The sequence below is a fragment of the Anguilla anguilla genome, chromosome 11, assembly GCF_013347855.1.
Source record: "Anguilla anguilla isolate fAngAng1 chromosome 11, fAngAng1.pri, whole genome shotgun sequence".
In the NCBI taxonomy this organism is placed as follows: domain Eukaryota; kingdom Metazoa; phylum Chordata; class Actinopteri; order Anguilliformes; family Anguillidae; genus Anguilla; species Anguilla anguilla.
The window spans coordinates 35814545-35829419 of NC_049211.1; the positions used below are offsets into that span (position 1 = coordinate 35814545).

At 50.9% G+C, this 14875-nt stretch overlaps 1 protein-coding gene across 4 annotated transcripts in view; it reads left to right on the forward strand.

The window, feature by feature from the left end:
• LOC118207712 (low-density lipoprotein receptor-related protein 1-like) overlaps positions 1 to 14875 on the forward strand; it is a 141962-nt gene that overhangs the window by 119369 nt on the left and 7718 nt on the right. For 3 of the 4 annotated variants that reach the window (XM_035381577.1, XM_035381578.1, XM_035381579.1), the window contains 16 exons: positions 2650 to 2756; positions 2979 to 3111; positions 3698 to 3820; positions 4126 to 4248; positions 4637 to 4774; positions 4943 to 5080; positions 5805 to 5924; positions 6741 to 7015; positions 7947 to 8125; positions 9040 to 9146; positions 9943 to 10062; positions 10181 to 10357; positions 11343 to 11483; positions 11779 to 11952; positions 13101 to 13262; positions 14153 to 14336. In XM_035381577.1, coding sequence (XP_035237468.1) covers positions 2650 to 2756; positions 2979 to 3111; positions 3698 to 3820; positions 4126 to 4248; positions 4637 to 4774; positions 4943 to 5080; positions 5805 to 5924; positions 6741 to 7015; positions 7947 to 8125; positions 9040 to 9146; positions 9943 to 10062; positions 10181 to 10357; positions 11343 to 11483; positions 11779 to 11952; positions 13101 to 13262; positions 14153 to 14336 — 2401 coding nt within the window. Of the gene's footprint in view, positions 1 to 2649; positions 2757 to 2978; positions 3112 to 3697; positions 3821 to 4125; positions 4249 to 4636; positions 4775 to 4942; positions 5081 to 5804; positions 5925 to 6740; positions 7016 to 7946; positions 8126 to 9039; positions 9147 to 9942; positions 10063 to 10180; positions 10358 to 10734; positions 10791 to 11342; positions 11484 to 11778; positions 11953 to 13100; positions 13263 to 14152; positions 14337 to 14875 lie in introns of those variants that run through there. The other variant, XM_035381580.1, reaches the window with a different exon arrangement.

Below are 14875 nucleotides of genomic sequence, written 5' to 3' on the forward strand. Positions count from 1 at the left end.
GGTGGTCCCTCCGAGCCCTGCGTATTTAAATTATGTTACCTACTTAAAAATCAGCAACAAAATGGCTCCGTTTCATGCAAATAGGGTTCAATATGGGGCCTGTTCCATTCGCATAAATGATTTTGGTTTCCCGTGGATCCTATTCAGAAAACTTCGGCGTTTGTCTGGCTCCCTGATATTTACGCTCGCTCTCGTCCACGTCGCCTGCTTCCGTACTGTCGCTAACTGCTAACGGGTCGCAGCGGTTGCTGGACGTGCGTCGGCACTGTAAGCGAACGGGCTGTCGCCCTGGTGCGGTTAGCGTTAGCAAGCCGTCGCGCAGGCAGCAGCCCTAGTTACGCTCGGTATTCTTTCGTCTTCGCTACGCGTGGACCCGCGTACCTTTAGCCCGCCCGCTTCTCTCTCTCTCCCCTGGCCACCGCCTCGTCGTTCGTCCCGTCCCTGGATGTGTCAGCCCGGCTCGTTCCGGTGCAGGAGGGCTAGCGGAGCGGCGGAGCTGTGCGTGGATGGATTAGCCGGGGCTGTGGTCGTTCTGGGCTCAGTTTGAGGGCTGTTAGGAGAGTTCTACATGCTGTGGCAACTTGAAGCATGCATGTGTGTGAGTGTGTGTGTGTGTGTGTGTGTGCACGAAGCGCATGCGTGTGTGCTCACGCGTGAGCATGACCACATACATACGAGTCCTTAGCTGTGTGTGGACACAGTATAACGTGAGTATAACGTTCTTGTGGATGTACTCTTGTGTTTGTGTGTGAGTTTACATTTGAGCATGTACTTCTGTTTATGACTTCATACATGTGTTCTTGTGCACATATGGGTGTTTGTACACCTGTGTTTGTCTACACAACTGGTGTAGTTTAATTTGGAGTGGTGCAACGTTCTCTGATTGGTGTATTTTAATCTGGAGTGGTGTGATGTTCTCTGATTGGTTGATTTTCCTGTCGGGGGCACATCTCACATCATTTTTATGTTTGTGCTTCATTTCACACTTACCTTTCGGCCTGAATCAGAGGTAGGTCTCTCCCCTCTCAGACCCCGCCCTCATGCCAAGCCCCACCCCTCAGCCTTTAACCACCTCCTCCTCCAGCCTTCTGCTTCCGCCCCCAAATCCCGCCCCTCTCACCCAAACCTCTGCTGTTGCCGTGGAGTCCCTGTGACTCCTCCCTCTGTCTGATTCTGTACTCCATTTGCCTTATGACCCCTCCCCCCCCCACTTACTTACGTAATCCTCTTCGTTCCCTGTGGAACACAAGGCTGCCTCCCAGCCATGCATTTATTTGACATTTTCGATATAACCACCAGATGGCAGTGTCCCCTTTGAGGTGTAGCTGGGATTGCTCTGTGTGCAGTTATGAGTGATATTCTCCACAGTTACTGTTGGACCCCCAGGCAGCTCCTCAGGGCTGCGTATTCGTAGGCTGACTCAGGTAGAGGGCTGAGACAGTGCGACTGCGGTCTCTCCATCTCTCTGCTTCAGAGGAGTCACCCATCATCTGAGCCACATCACAAATCTTATAAAACTGACTGACATGCTGGTCACCAGTCGGCACCCTGAGCCGACCAGAGGAGGATGGGTTTCCCCCATGAGCCTGGTTCCTTCCAAGGTTTCTCCCCATCTGCCACAGGGAGTTTTTCCTTGCCACTGTTGCCTTAGGCTTGCTCCTGTGGGGGTTTAGGCTAGGGTTGTCTGGAAAGCGTATTGTGACAACTGCTGTAAAATACGCTATACAAATAAAATTTGATTGATTGAGTCTTACTGTCAGAAACCTCGTAGCACTAATGAGCTGGCGCCTGTCTGTCCGTCTGTCTGGCTGTCTTTTGATTTCACTCCCAATTTTAATCTTAGGTTTTTTTTTTTTTTTTTTTTTTTTGCATTATTATAATTTATTTGCCAAACGGATACCGGCCAGTCAGGAGTTCCAGATAGCTGCAGGGCCATTGTGAATGCACTCCAATACCCTGTTAGCCCATGTGCCCCTCTATCGCAAACCCCCCTGCCCCCGACCCCACCCCCCCCCGCCCCCCTCCCCTTGCCCCCGCCCGCTGCCACCCGCCACCCCATGTGCTGCATGCAGTGATGATGCTGGTGTACGGTGTGAGTCTCTCGGCTATCCCGTACTCATGTGCTCCCCCCTGTGGTGATTATTGGAGCCGCAGAGAGAACGGATGTACAGTGCCTGTTTTTTTCTGTATGCTGTTGAGCATTAATGAAGGCTCCATGCTACCTAACTGTCACACTAGGTGGCACATTCAGTTTATGGATACTTGCTGGTTTGCCTTTGTGAAAGTTTGTGCTGCGTCAGTTATGTGTCACATGACCACTGAGATTTTTCTGCGCACAGTGACCTCAGCGAGATCTGTATTTGTGTGTGCATCAATCCTGACCTCTCCCTCTCTGTCCCTTCTCCCCCTCTTTTCCCCTATCCTCTTCTTTTCCTTCCCCCTTTTCCTGTTCCCCCGTCTCCCTCTCTCCCCCCTCTCCCTCTGTTCCCGCTGCCTCCCTCTCCCCCTCTCTCCCTCTGTTCCCCGTCTCCCTCTTTCCCTCTGTTCCCCCTCTCTCCCTCTGTTCCCCCTGTCTCCCCCTGTCTCCCCCTCTCTCCCTTTGTTCCCCCTGCCTCCTTCTCCCCCCTCCCTCTCTCCTCCTCTCTGCAGTTCCCCGGAAGTGCTCGGAGAGTGAGTTTCCCTGCACTAACGGCCGCTGCATTGCTGGGAGATGGAAGTGTGATGGAGACCATGACTGTTCTGACGGTTCGGATGAGGTACGGTCGGTCAGTCAGTCAGTCAGTCAGTCAGTCTGTCAGTCTGTCAGTCAGTCAGTCAGTCAGTCAGTCTGTCTGTCTGTCTGTCTGTCTGTCTGCTCACCCAGACTAGCAAGACTTCTGCAACACTCGGAGCTGGAACACTCGCATCTGACGTCTCTGCTTTGCCCCTCCCCTCTCTACCCTGGCCCCTCCCCTACTCCGCCCACCTCGCCCCCTCAGAACGGCTGTGATGTGAAGTGCGACGGCGACCAGTTCCAGTGCAAGAGCGGCCACTGCATCCCCTTCCGCTGGCGCTGCGACGCCGACCCCGACTGCATGGACGGCAGCGACGAGGAGAAGTGCGACAGCGGCGGTGAGAGATCGCAAATTGTTCTGCCGCGCCCTGCCCCGCCCTGCCGGACCCCTCCACTAGCAGCCCGTTAGAGCCCCGACTCATGGACTCTGGTGTAAACACAGCGGCGGCTGGCGAGGCACTTTTGAAGGAGGACACACGCAGCGGTGGCGCATGCGGCCAAAGGCGGCCAAAGGCAGCCATGCAAGGCGCCAGCCTGCTCGTCAGGAGCGATTAGGGGTTATGCGTCTTTCCTCAGGGATACTTTGAAACGTTTTGCCCGGTGTGCCACCGTTCTACCTCCTGAGCTAATGTTGCCCTAATGGGAAGGTTCAGTTGATTATGGGTTCAACAGTTCATTGCTCTCTAGTGCCCCCCTCTGGTTGATCAGCGCCCATGGACTGCGTATACATATGTCAGGTCTATGTAAAAGATAAGCTGTGAGTCAAGAGTGCAGTATGAGCTGTGTCTGCATAGTAGTGCTCAACACTGGGGGTTCTGGGTAGGATTAATCATGGCTGTGTGCTGCTTCTGGGACCCAGTGTTTAACTGATTAGTGTGGCTTCTTCTCTCCTCCCCTCTTTTCACACCCCTGTTTGTACCACAGTGGGGAGACACTGCCCCCTGGAGGAGTTCCAGTGCAACAACACGCTGTGCAAGCCGCTGGCCTGGAAGTGCGATGGGGAGGATGACTGCGGTGACAACTCTGACGAAGATCCAGAGCAGTGCCGTGAGTGAGAGAGAGAGAGAGAGAGCAGAAAATACCCAAAGGCAGTACCACCTTGGTCCTAATGCCACTCTTCCTCTCACTGAAATTCAAATTCTAATGAGCTTTATTGGCACGATGTGTGTGTATGTGTATATATGCATATTGCCGAAGCATTAGTACAACAAACAGAATAAACGTATAAACAGAATACAACTTTTTGTGTGTGTGTGTGTGTGTGTGGTATTTGAGGGTGTTAGCTTGTGTAATGTCATGTGTAAATTAGGTGAAATATAACACCTATCTCTCTCTCTCTCATCCCTCTCCAGAGAATTTTACGTGCCCCCCCTCCAGGAATTTCCGTTGCCAAAACAACCGTGTGTGTCTGTGGATCGGCAAGCAGTGCGACGGCGTGGACAACTGCGGGGACAACACTGATGAGCTGAACTGCAGTGAGTGTGTGTGTGTGTGGCTGTGTAACACTGATGAGCTGAACTGCAGTGAGTGTGTGTGTGTGTGTGTGTGTGTGTGTGTGGCTGTGTAACACTGATGAGCTGAACTGCAGTGAGTGTGTGTGTGTGAGTGTGTGAGTGTGTGAGTGTGTGTGTGTGTGTGTGTGTGTGTGAGTGTGTGAGTGTGTGAGTGTGTGAGTGTGTGAGTGTGTGTGTGTGTGTGTGTGTGTGTGTGTGTGTGAGTGTGTGTGTGTGTGTGTGTGTAACACAGATGAGCTGAACTGCAGTGTGTGTGTGTGTGTGTAACAGCTGAACTGCAGTGTGTGTGTGGCTCTTATGAGCTGGACTGCAGTGAGTGTGTGACTGTAACACTTAGCGGTCCTTGCAGAGATCCCTCCAGCCACGCCTGTCTGTGAGAAGAACGAGTTCCTGTGCAGCAACGGCAGGTGCATCAGCTCCAGCCTGCGATGCAACTCCTTCAACGACTGCGAGGACTACGGCTCCGATGAGATCGACTGCAGGAGGGGTACGGCAGAACCTAAACTGCATCAGACCAACTGCACATCCACGCCCACATCCACACTGCATCAGCCCAACTGCACATCCACACTGCATCAACCCAACTGCACATCCACACTGCATGATGATGCTATTATGTGATGAGGTCTTGTCTGATGGTATATCTGTGACACAGACACTGGTCTGAAGAATTGCCATAGCAGCGGCACTGTGTGTGGAGATGGAGACGAGGCTCACTGTGTCACCAACGGCACCGACTCCTTCTGCACCTGCAAACCAGGCTTCCAGAAGACAGGCCAAAACAGCTGTGAAGGTGACTCATTATAGCCCTTTCCCACTGTAGAGCTGAACCAGGCTGGCTCATTATAGCCCTTTCCCACTGTAGAGCTGAACCAGGCTGGCTCATTATAGCCCTTTCCCACTGTAGAGCTGAACCAGGCTGGCTCATTATAGCCCTTTCCCACTGTAGAGCTGAACCAGACTGGCTCATTATAGCCCTTTCCCACTGTAGAGCTAAACCAGGCTGGCTCATTATACCCCTTTCCCATTGTAGAGCTGAACCAGGCTGGCTCATTATACCCCTTTCCCATTGTAGAGCTGAACCAGGCTGGCTCATTATACCCCTTTCCCATTGTAGAGCTGAACCAGGCTGGCTCATTATAGCCCTTTCCCACTGTAAAGCTAAACCAGACTGGCTCATTGTATCCCTTTCCCCCTGTAGAGCTGAACCAGGCTGGCTCATTATAGCCCTTTCCCACTGTAGAGCTAAACCAGGCTGGCTCATTGTATCCCTTTCCCCCTGTAGAGCTGAACCAGCCTGGCTCATTATAGCCCTTTCCCACTATAGAGCTGAACCAGGCTGGCTCATTATAGCCCTTTCCCACTGTAGAGCTGAACCAGGCTGGCTCATTATAGCCCTTTCCCACTGTAGAGCTGAACCAGGCTGGCTCATTATACCCCTTTCCCACTGTAGATGTGAGTCAGGCTGTTGCAGTGGTTCTGTAAGATGTGATTCTGCTCCTCTCCTTTGTCTGCAGATAAGAATGAGTGCCAGCGTTTCGGCTTGTGCTCCCACATCTGCAACAACACGAAGGGCTCCTACAAGTGCAGCTGCCACAAGTACTTCACCAAAGTCAACGACACCTGCAAGGCCGACAGTGAGTGTGGGGGATACCCTCGACCCGTCACGCTCACCCCCTCTTCCTCCACCCCCACCTCGGCCCATGGAGTCTAGCCTATGTCACTCACACCATTGAACCAGGCTGGCTCATTATAGCCCTTTCCCACTGTAAAGCTAAACCAGCCTGGCTCATTATACCCTTTCCCACTGTAGAGCTAAACCAGGCTGGCTCATTGTAGCCCTTTCCCACTGTAGAGCTGAACCAGGCTGGCTCATTATAGCCCTTTCCCACTGTAGAGCTGAACCAGGCTGGCTCATTATAGCCCTTTCCCACTGTAGAGCTGAACCAGGCTGGCTCATTATAGCCCTTTCCCACTGTAGAGCTGAACCAGGCTGGCTCATTATACCCCTTTCCCACTGTAGAGCTCAACCAGGCTGGCTCATTATAGCCCTTTCCCACTGTAGAGCTGAACCAGGCTGGCCCATTACAGCCCTTTCCCACTGTAGAGCTGAACCAGGCTGGCTCATTATAGCCCTTTCCCACTGTAGAGCTGAACCAGGTTGGCTCATTATACCCCTTTCCCACTGTAGAGCTGAACCAGGCTGGCTCATTATAGCCCTTTCCCACTGTAGAGCTGAACCAGGTTGGCTCATTATACCCCTTTCCCACTGTAGAGCTGAACCAGGCTGGCTCATTATACCCCTTTCCCACTGTAGAGCTGAACCAGGCTGGCTCATTATAGCCCTTTCCCACTGTAGAGCTAAACCAGGCTGGCTCATTATAGCCCTTTCCCACTGTAGAGCTGAACCAGGCTGGCTCATTATAGCCCCTTACCCTCGGCTCCTCCCCCAGGTCAGAACAGTAACAGGCAGGTGCTCTACATCGCCGACGACAACGAGATCCGGAGCCTGGACCCCAGTGTGCCCAACTGGGTGTACGGGCAGACCTTCCAGGGGGACGCCGACGTGCGCATCGACGCCATGGACGTGCACGTCAAGTCCAACAAGATCTTCTGGACCAACTGGCACACGGGCCGCATCTCCGTCGATGAGCTGCCCGCCTCCTCGCCAAACTCCAACCGCAACCGCAACCGCCGGCAGACCGAGACCCGCATCACAAACCTGGAGGTGGGCTGTCAATCACTGTCTGACCGCATAGCCCCTCCCCCACTTTGCAGCTTTGTATCATTGTTGAAGGCCCAGTTACACACTGACAGTGAAGTTAACTACTGTTTTATTATCATGTATAATTGTATTGTATTAATCAATTCTAGTGTTACTTATGTCATCAGTTTTATGATTAATTTTATGTAATCAGTTATGTTTTACTATGGCATAAGTATTCAATTTGTGTATTGTTCAAGTTCATATGAGATGAGCCAGTATGAACACAATTTCGCCTAGAAAAGTAAGCAGTAATGACAGTGGTCATTGATCACTATCAGAGAAACTGTTTTTGAGCAACATTCTTAGGATACAACGTAGCGAAATATTGTGAAAACTGTGCAGACACGAGGGAAGCATGCATGGACAGATGGAGTGTATTTATTATGGATTATGAAAGTTATTTTGTTTGTTGTGTATGTTTTGTCCTTTTTATTTATTTATTTTTGTATATATTGAATTATGTTTCAGATTGTGGTATTTGTTTTCGCAATGAATGAATTAATGAACTTTATTCATATAGCACCTTTCATGCACAGAATTCAGCTCGAAGTGCTCCACAATTTCAGCAGCAAAAGCAAAAACACCAAAATCACAAGTTTAAAACCATACACATACACAAGGAGGAAGGGAGACAATAAGAACAATGAGTGTTACTATTTATAAAATAGCATTTACGCAGTTTCTTTGGAAAGAAAGAGAAAACATTGCATTAAATAATCATAAAAGATTAAATCATAGTATGAAAAATAATATTTCATAGCAATCATAGTATGTATCAAGTTGAGTTTCACCCTTACAGCCCTTTCATTGGTCAGGCTGAATCCCAGTCATCGCGGTCCGCTCCCTAAATCTCTCTGCCCGCACCCCCCCCCCCCCCCTTCCCCCCATACAGATCTCGGGCCTTAAGATGCCTCGCGGGATCGCGGTGGACTGGGTCGCCGGGAACATCTACTGGACCGACTCCGGGCGGGACGTGATCGAGGTGGCCCAGATGAGCGGGCAGAACCGCAAGACCCTGATCTCGGGCATGATCGACGAGCCGCACGCCATCGTGGTGGACCCCCAGAGAGGGTGAGGCCGCCGGGGGGGGGCTGGGGGTCTCGGGAAGGGGAGTGGCGGAGTTTTGGCAGTGGGGGGGGAACTGAGGTTTCGTAGCTGGGGGAGACTGAGTTAGAGAGCATGGAGGGGTATGGTTTGGGAATGGGAGGTGGGGTTTGAGAACGGGGAGGTGGAGTCTGAGCGTGGGGAGGTAGGGTTTGGGAACATTTGAGGCGGAGTCAGAGTGTAGGGAGGTAGGGTTTTGGGAAGGGGGGGACAGAGTCAGAGTATGGGGCGGTAGGGTTCGGGTGGGAGGGGCGGAGTCAGAGTATGGGGAGGTAGGATTTTGGGAACGGGGGAGGCGGAGGCAGAGCATGTGGAGGTGGAGTTTGGGGACAGGGAGGCGGAGTCAGAGAGTGGGGCGGTGGGGTTTGGGGACAGGGAGGCGGAGTCAGAGAGTGGGGCGGTGGGGTTTGGGGACAGGGAGGCGGAGTCAGAGAGTGGGGAGGTAGGGTTTGGGAACGGGGGAGGCAGAGTCAGAGCGTGGGGAGGTGGGGTTTGGGTGGGGGGGGGGGGGAGCAGAACGAGAGGCACAAGTCTCACCTCAAACAGAAGCATTTCCAAATGTCAGACAGCTTAGTCTTAAAGGTTTATCCAACAATACATAATAAAGAAAAAAGATGCATTTCTAATTTCTGGTTTCACACAGTAAAACCAGATTACAAGATAGACTACCAGTAGTCATATATTTGTACTAGTATTTAATTGGAGGTACACAAAGAACAGGAGGGGGAGGCAAGGATATATGTTTTTAAGCAATATAACTGGACCTCTAATACTGAAAGAACATGGTTGCCACATGGGAAAAGCATTGTGGGTCGTGTACTTTTGAATCTGTCTTTCAACTCTCATTCTTACCCTCCGTGACTGTCCCACCATCTTCGTAGAATCATGTACTGGGCAGACTGGGGTAACCACCCGAAGATTGAGACTGCAGCCATGGACGGCACCATGAGGGAGACGCTTGTCCAGGGGAACATCCAGTGGCCCACAGGTGAGACCCTAACGTGAGAACAGAACACTGTGAGTCTGAACTACAGAACTGTCTGTGAGATGATCCACAGATCACTGTGAGACTGATCCACAGAACACACAGTGCAGCTTTGAAGAAGTCCACTTGAATCTTACCTTCAGAATTCCAGAACAGACTCCAGTGGTCTGGTTCAATCAGTTTTCTTGGTGTATCACATGAAGATGTCCCTCTCTCTCTCCATCCCTTTCTCCCTCTCACTTTCCCCCCATTAGTTTACACACAGCATGAACACACATAGGTGTAGTATTGCCAAAGCAATTATTGCCATAAAATCAACAATAAATATAATATGCACTATGTTAGAGATAATCATACGTATTGTTAAGTCTTTATTATTTTTAAGTAGTGATTATTTCTCTCTCACTTCCCAACTCAGTTTCCTGTATTTAAGTCAGTATTCTTTATTGACATGAAAGCGCATGCATTGCCAAAGCAACCTACAGAAGAACAAGTTAATATATGTTGGGTTGGCAGTACTTGGCCTGAATTGCTTAAGTAAAAATAAGCATTTAAGTATAAATGGATTATATGTAAAAAATGTAATCTGTGTAAGTCACCCTGGATGAGACCTCTGCTAAAAGTGAAATCTAATTTCGTGTAAATATTGTAGTGATGACGATGAGTATTGTACTTGAGTATTGATAGATGGAGTTGTTGACAGAAGTGTGTGTGCGGTGATTCTGTGATTAGGATATCTGCCTGTTCCGTGATTGTGTGCAGGTGTGCTGTAGGTAACAGTCGCCTCTCTCCTCCCCAGGCCTGGCTGTGGACTACTTTAATGAGCGCCTGTACTGGGCGGATGCTAAGCTCTCTGTGATTGGCAGCGTGCGGCTGAACGGCACGGACCCAGTGGTGGCCGTCAGCGGCATCAAGAACCGTTGAGTGAACCTCCTTTCCACAAGGCCTCACTGTTAATGACAAACTAACAGCTTGTAAAATATGACGTCCATAATATATTCTCTCTCACTCTCTGTCTCTCTCCCTGACTCTCTCAGAGCTCCACCACCCTTTCAGCATTGACATCTTTGAGGACTACATCTATGGCGTCACCTACGTCGACAACATTGTCTTCAGGGTGAACAAGTTTGGCAAGGGCCCCGTGGAGAAAATGACCACCGGTATAAACCATGCCACGGACGTTGTCCTTTACCACCGCTACAAGCAGCCCGAGAGTGAGTCTTGCTGCCGCCCTCTCTTAAATTATTTATTATTTGTTTTTGATTTTTATTTGGCAGGCCGTCCATGTATTTCAGTGGCAAACCCATGTGACAGCAAGTCGTCTATTTTAGCGACAAACCCGTTGAACAGGAATGCCTCTGTCTATTTTCGTGACAGACCCATGTGACAGCAAGTTCTGTCTTTCAGTGACAAACCCATTTGATTTGAACCTCTTTGTATTTAAGTGACAAATACATGTGACAGGAACTTCTCTGCATTTAAATGACAAACGTGTGATAAAGTTCTCTATTTCAGTGATAAATCCATGTGACAGGAAGCTGTGTGTATTTCAGTGACAAAGCCATGTGACAGGAAGCTGTGTGTATTTCAGTGACAAACCCATGTGACAGGAAGCTGTGTGTATTTCAGTGACAAACCCATGTGACAGGAAGCTGTGTGTATTTCAGTGACAAACCCCTGTGACAGGAAGCTCTGTGTATTTCAGTGACAAACCCATGTGACAGGAAGCTCTGTGTATTTCAGTGACAAACCCATGTGACAGGAAGCTGTGTGTATTTCAGTGACAAACCCATGTGACAGGAAGCTGTGTGTATTTCAGTGACAAACCCATGTGACAGGAAGCTGTGTGTATTTCAGTGACAAACCCATGTGACAGGAAGCTCTGTGTATTTCAGTGACAAACCCATGTGACAGGAAGCTCTGTGTATTTCAGTGACAAACCCCTGTGACAGGAAGCTCTGTGTATTTCAGTGACAAACCCCTGTGACAGGAAGCTCTGTGTATTTCAGTGACACACCCATGTGACAGGAAGCTCTCTGTATTTCAGTGACAAACCCATGTGACAGGAAGCTCTGTGTATTTCAGTGGCACACCCATGTGACAGGAAGCTCTGTGTATTTCAGTGACAAACCCATGTGACAGGAAGCTCTGTGTATTTCAGTGACAAACCCATGTGACAGGAAGCTCTGTGTATTTCAGTGACAAACCCATGTGACAGGAAGAAGTGTGAGTGGCTGTGTCTCCTGAGCCCCAGTGGGCCGGTCTGTACCTGCCCCAATGGCCGGATTCTGGACAATGGAACCTGTGTGGAGCGCCCCCCTCCCACAGAGTCCCCTCTCTGTAAGTATCCCCAATACTGCCAGTCCTCTCTCTGTGAGTATCCCCAATACTGCCAGTCCCCTCTCTGTAAGTATCCCCAATACTGCCAGTCCCCTCTCTGTGAGTATCCCCAATACTGCCAGTCCCCTCTCTGTGAGTGTGTGTGTGCAGTACTATGTGCAGTACCCAGTCTGTGTGATTGTGTGTGTGCAGTACCCAGTCTGTGTGAGTGTGTATGTGCAGTATCCAGTCTGTGTATAAATGCCTGTCCTCTGAACAGCAGGGGTAATTCTTGCTCTTTTTGCCCCTCCCCCAGCGCCCCCCAGCCGGACCTGCAGCATGCTGTGCCTGAACGGGGGCAGCTGCTTCCTGAACTCCCGCAAGCAGCCGAAGTGCCGCTGCCAGCCCAACTACAGCGGGGACCGCTGCGAAGTGGACCAGTGCCGGAACTACTGCCAGAACGGGGGCATCTGCACCGCCTCCCCCACAGGTAAACCCCGCCTCCCCCACAGGTAAACCCCGCCTCCCCCACAGGTAAACCCCGCCTCCCGCACAGGTAAACCCCGCCCCCACAGGTAAACCCCACCTCCCCCACAGGTAAACCCCACCTCCCCCACAGGTAAACCCCGCCCCCACAGGTAAACCCAGCCTCCCCCACAGGTAAACCCCGCCCCCACCCACAGGTAAACCCCGCCCCCACAGGTAAATCCAGCCTCCCCCACAGGTAAACCCAGCCTCCCCCACAGGTAAACCCCGCCCCCACCCACAGGTAAACCCCGCCCCCACAGGTAAATCCAGCCTCCCCCACAGGTAAACCCCGCCTCCCCCACAGGTAAACCCCACCCCCACAGGTAAACCCAGCCTCCCCCACAGGTAAACCCCCCCCACACACAGGTAAACTCTGCCTCCCCCACAGGTAAACCCCGCCCCCACCCACAGGTAAACCCAGCCTCCCCCACAGGTAAACCCCGCCCCCACAGGTAAACCCAGCCTCCCCCACAGGTAAACCCCGCCCCCACAGGTAAACCCAGCCTCCCCCACAGGTAAACCCCGCCCACACACAGGTAAACCCCACCCCCTCAGCCCAATTTCATACGCATTATAAATGGAGAATTTCAGTTTAACCGACACGCTAGCAAGTTATATTTGCAGCATGTACCCTGCACCTCGGGCTGTTGCAAGATTGTCCTCCTATTCGGGAATCCTCTGAGGATGGAGGATAGATTATCGGATAAAGTTTTCAGGTGTTTGTTCCGAGATGGACATTCCTGTTAGCTAGCTGGCTAGCTACAGTTAACAGAGGAAAAGCCTGCTTGGACTAGGAGTTTCTGCAGAAAATGAATTTAGTATTTCCTGTTAAGGTCAAGGGTCATGCATAAGGTAATTCACTGCCAGCCATAAGAGTCCTGGAGAATGATGTCCTTCATTGAGAGTTTGCTACTCTCCCAAATTGAGGACATTGCAAATGGTGCAAAAAATATTCAGGCAAATAAGGAGTAAATGTTCCCTCCTTCTCAATCCCTCTCTCCCTCGCTCCCTCCCTCCTGCACCCTCCAATCCTCCCTCCGTCTTTCTTTCTCCCTCTTTCGCTGTCTTCTTCTCTTCCTCTCTCATTCCGTCCCTTTATTCCTCTCTCAGGTACACCGACCTGTCGCTGTCTGACTGGATTCACTGGCCCCAAGTGCAACCTGCTCACCTGCAGAGACTACTGCCTGAACGGCGGTAACTGCACGGTGACCCGGGGCAACCAGCCTGCCTGCTCATGCCCTGCGGATTACCTAGGAGACAAGTGCCAATACAGTGAGTGTCACACGGCCCCTATTCTATAGCCCAAGCCAGGCTGGCTCATTACAGCCCTTTACCACTGTAGAGCTGAACCAGGCTGGCTCATTATAGCCCTTTCCCACTGTAGAGCTGAACCAGGCTGGCTCATTACAGCCCTTTACCACTGTAGAGCTGAACCAGGCTGGCTCATTATAGCCCTTTCCCACTGTAGAGCTGAACCAGGCTGGCTCATTATAGCCCTTTCCCACTGTAGAGCTGAACCAGGCTGGCTCATTATAGCTCTTTCCCACTGTAGAGCTGAACCAGACTGGCTCATTATAGCCCTTTCCCACTGTAGAGCTGAACCAGGCTGGCTCATTATAGCCCTTTCCCACTGTAGAGCTGAACCAGGCTGGCTCATTATAGCCCTTTCCCACTGTAGAGCTGGACCAGACTGGCTCATTATAGCCCTTTCCCACTGTAGAGCTGAACCAGGCTGGCTCATTATAGCCCTTTCCCACTGTAGAGCTGAACCAGGCTGGCTCATTATAGCCCTTTCCCACTGTAGAGCTGAACCAGACTGGCTCATTATAGCCCTTTCCCACTGTAGAGCTGAACCAGGCTGGCTCATTATAGCCCTTTCCCACTGTAGAGCTGAATCAGGCTGGCTCATTATACAGGGGTATTCCCACTGTGAAGCTGGAACCAGAGCCTTATATGAACCATATATGTACAGTAGCTGTTTTTTATTTATTGTTTCCCGTTGTGCTGCCTTCTTGGGCTGGCATCTTTTTCATTAAAATATCTCATAAGTGAGCACTTATAAACAAAATAATTGTTTCCCATTTTAGCTAAGCGTTAAGACCAGGCTGCCATTCAGTCCTGTGCCTATTCCTCAGGTAAATTTCAGGGCTTCTGTTCCTCAGGTAAATGTCATGGCTTCTGCCAGAACGGAGGCACGTGTCTGCAGCTGTCTGATGGAACCATGCACTGCCGCTGCCCCCTGCAGTTCGAGGGCAGCGCCTGCGAGGTGGACAAGTGCCACTACTGTAAGGACGGAAAGTGTATCCACGGCAACAGCTACAGCCTCACGGGAGAGGTCACCTGCAAGTATGTCACCCGTTACCTGCCGACCACACCCAGACACCTCCTGGTCGCCCTCACAGGTCGTCTGTGTGCGGAGAGAATCGGTGTGATATGTTCGCCTCAGAAGCGTCTGTGATGAGCAGTACGTTTCCCTGCACAAAGCTGCGTGAATTGCATAAAGACTTGCATAAATTACCTCACTTGATAAAAGTTGTTGAGGTGCACTGTTTGTGATATGCAGTGTTGAGGTACACTGTGTGTAATGTGCAGTGTTGAGGTGCACTGTGTGTATTGGACAGTGTTGAGGTGCACTGTGTGTATTGGACAGTGTTGAGGTACACTGTGTGTAATGTGCAGTGTTGAGGCGGTCTTTGTGTAATGTGCAGTGTTATGGTGCACTGTGTGTATTGGACAGCGTTGAGGTGCACTGTGTGTATTGGACAGTGTTGAGGTGCACTGTGTGTATTTGACAGTGTTGAGGTACACTGTGTGTATTGGATAGTGTTGAGGTGCACTGTATGTAATGTGCAGTGTTGAGGTGCACTGTGTGTAATGTGCCGTGT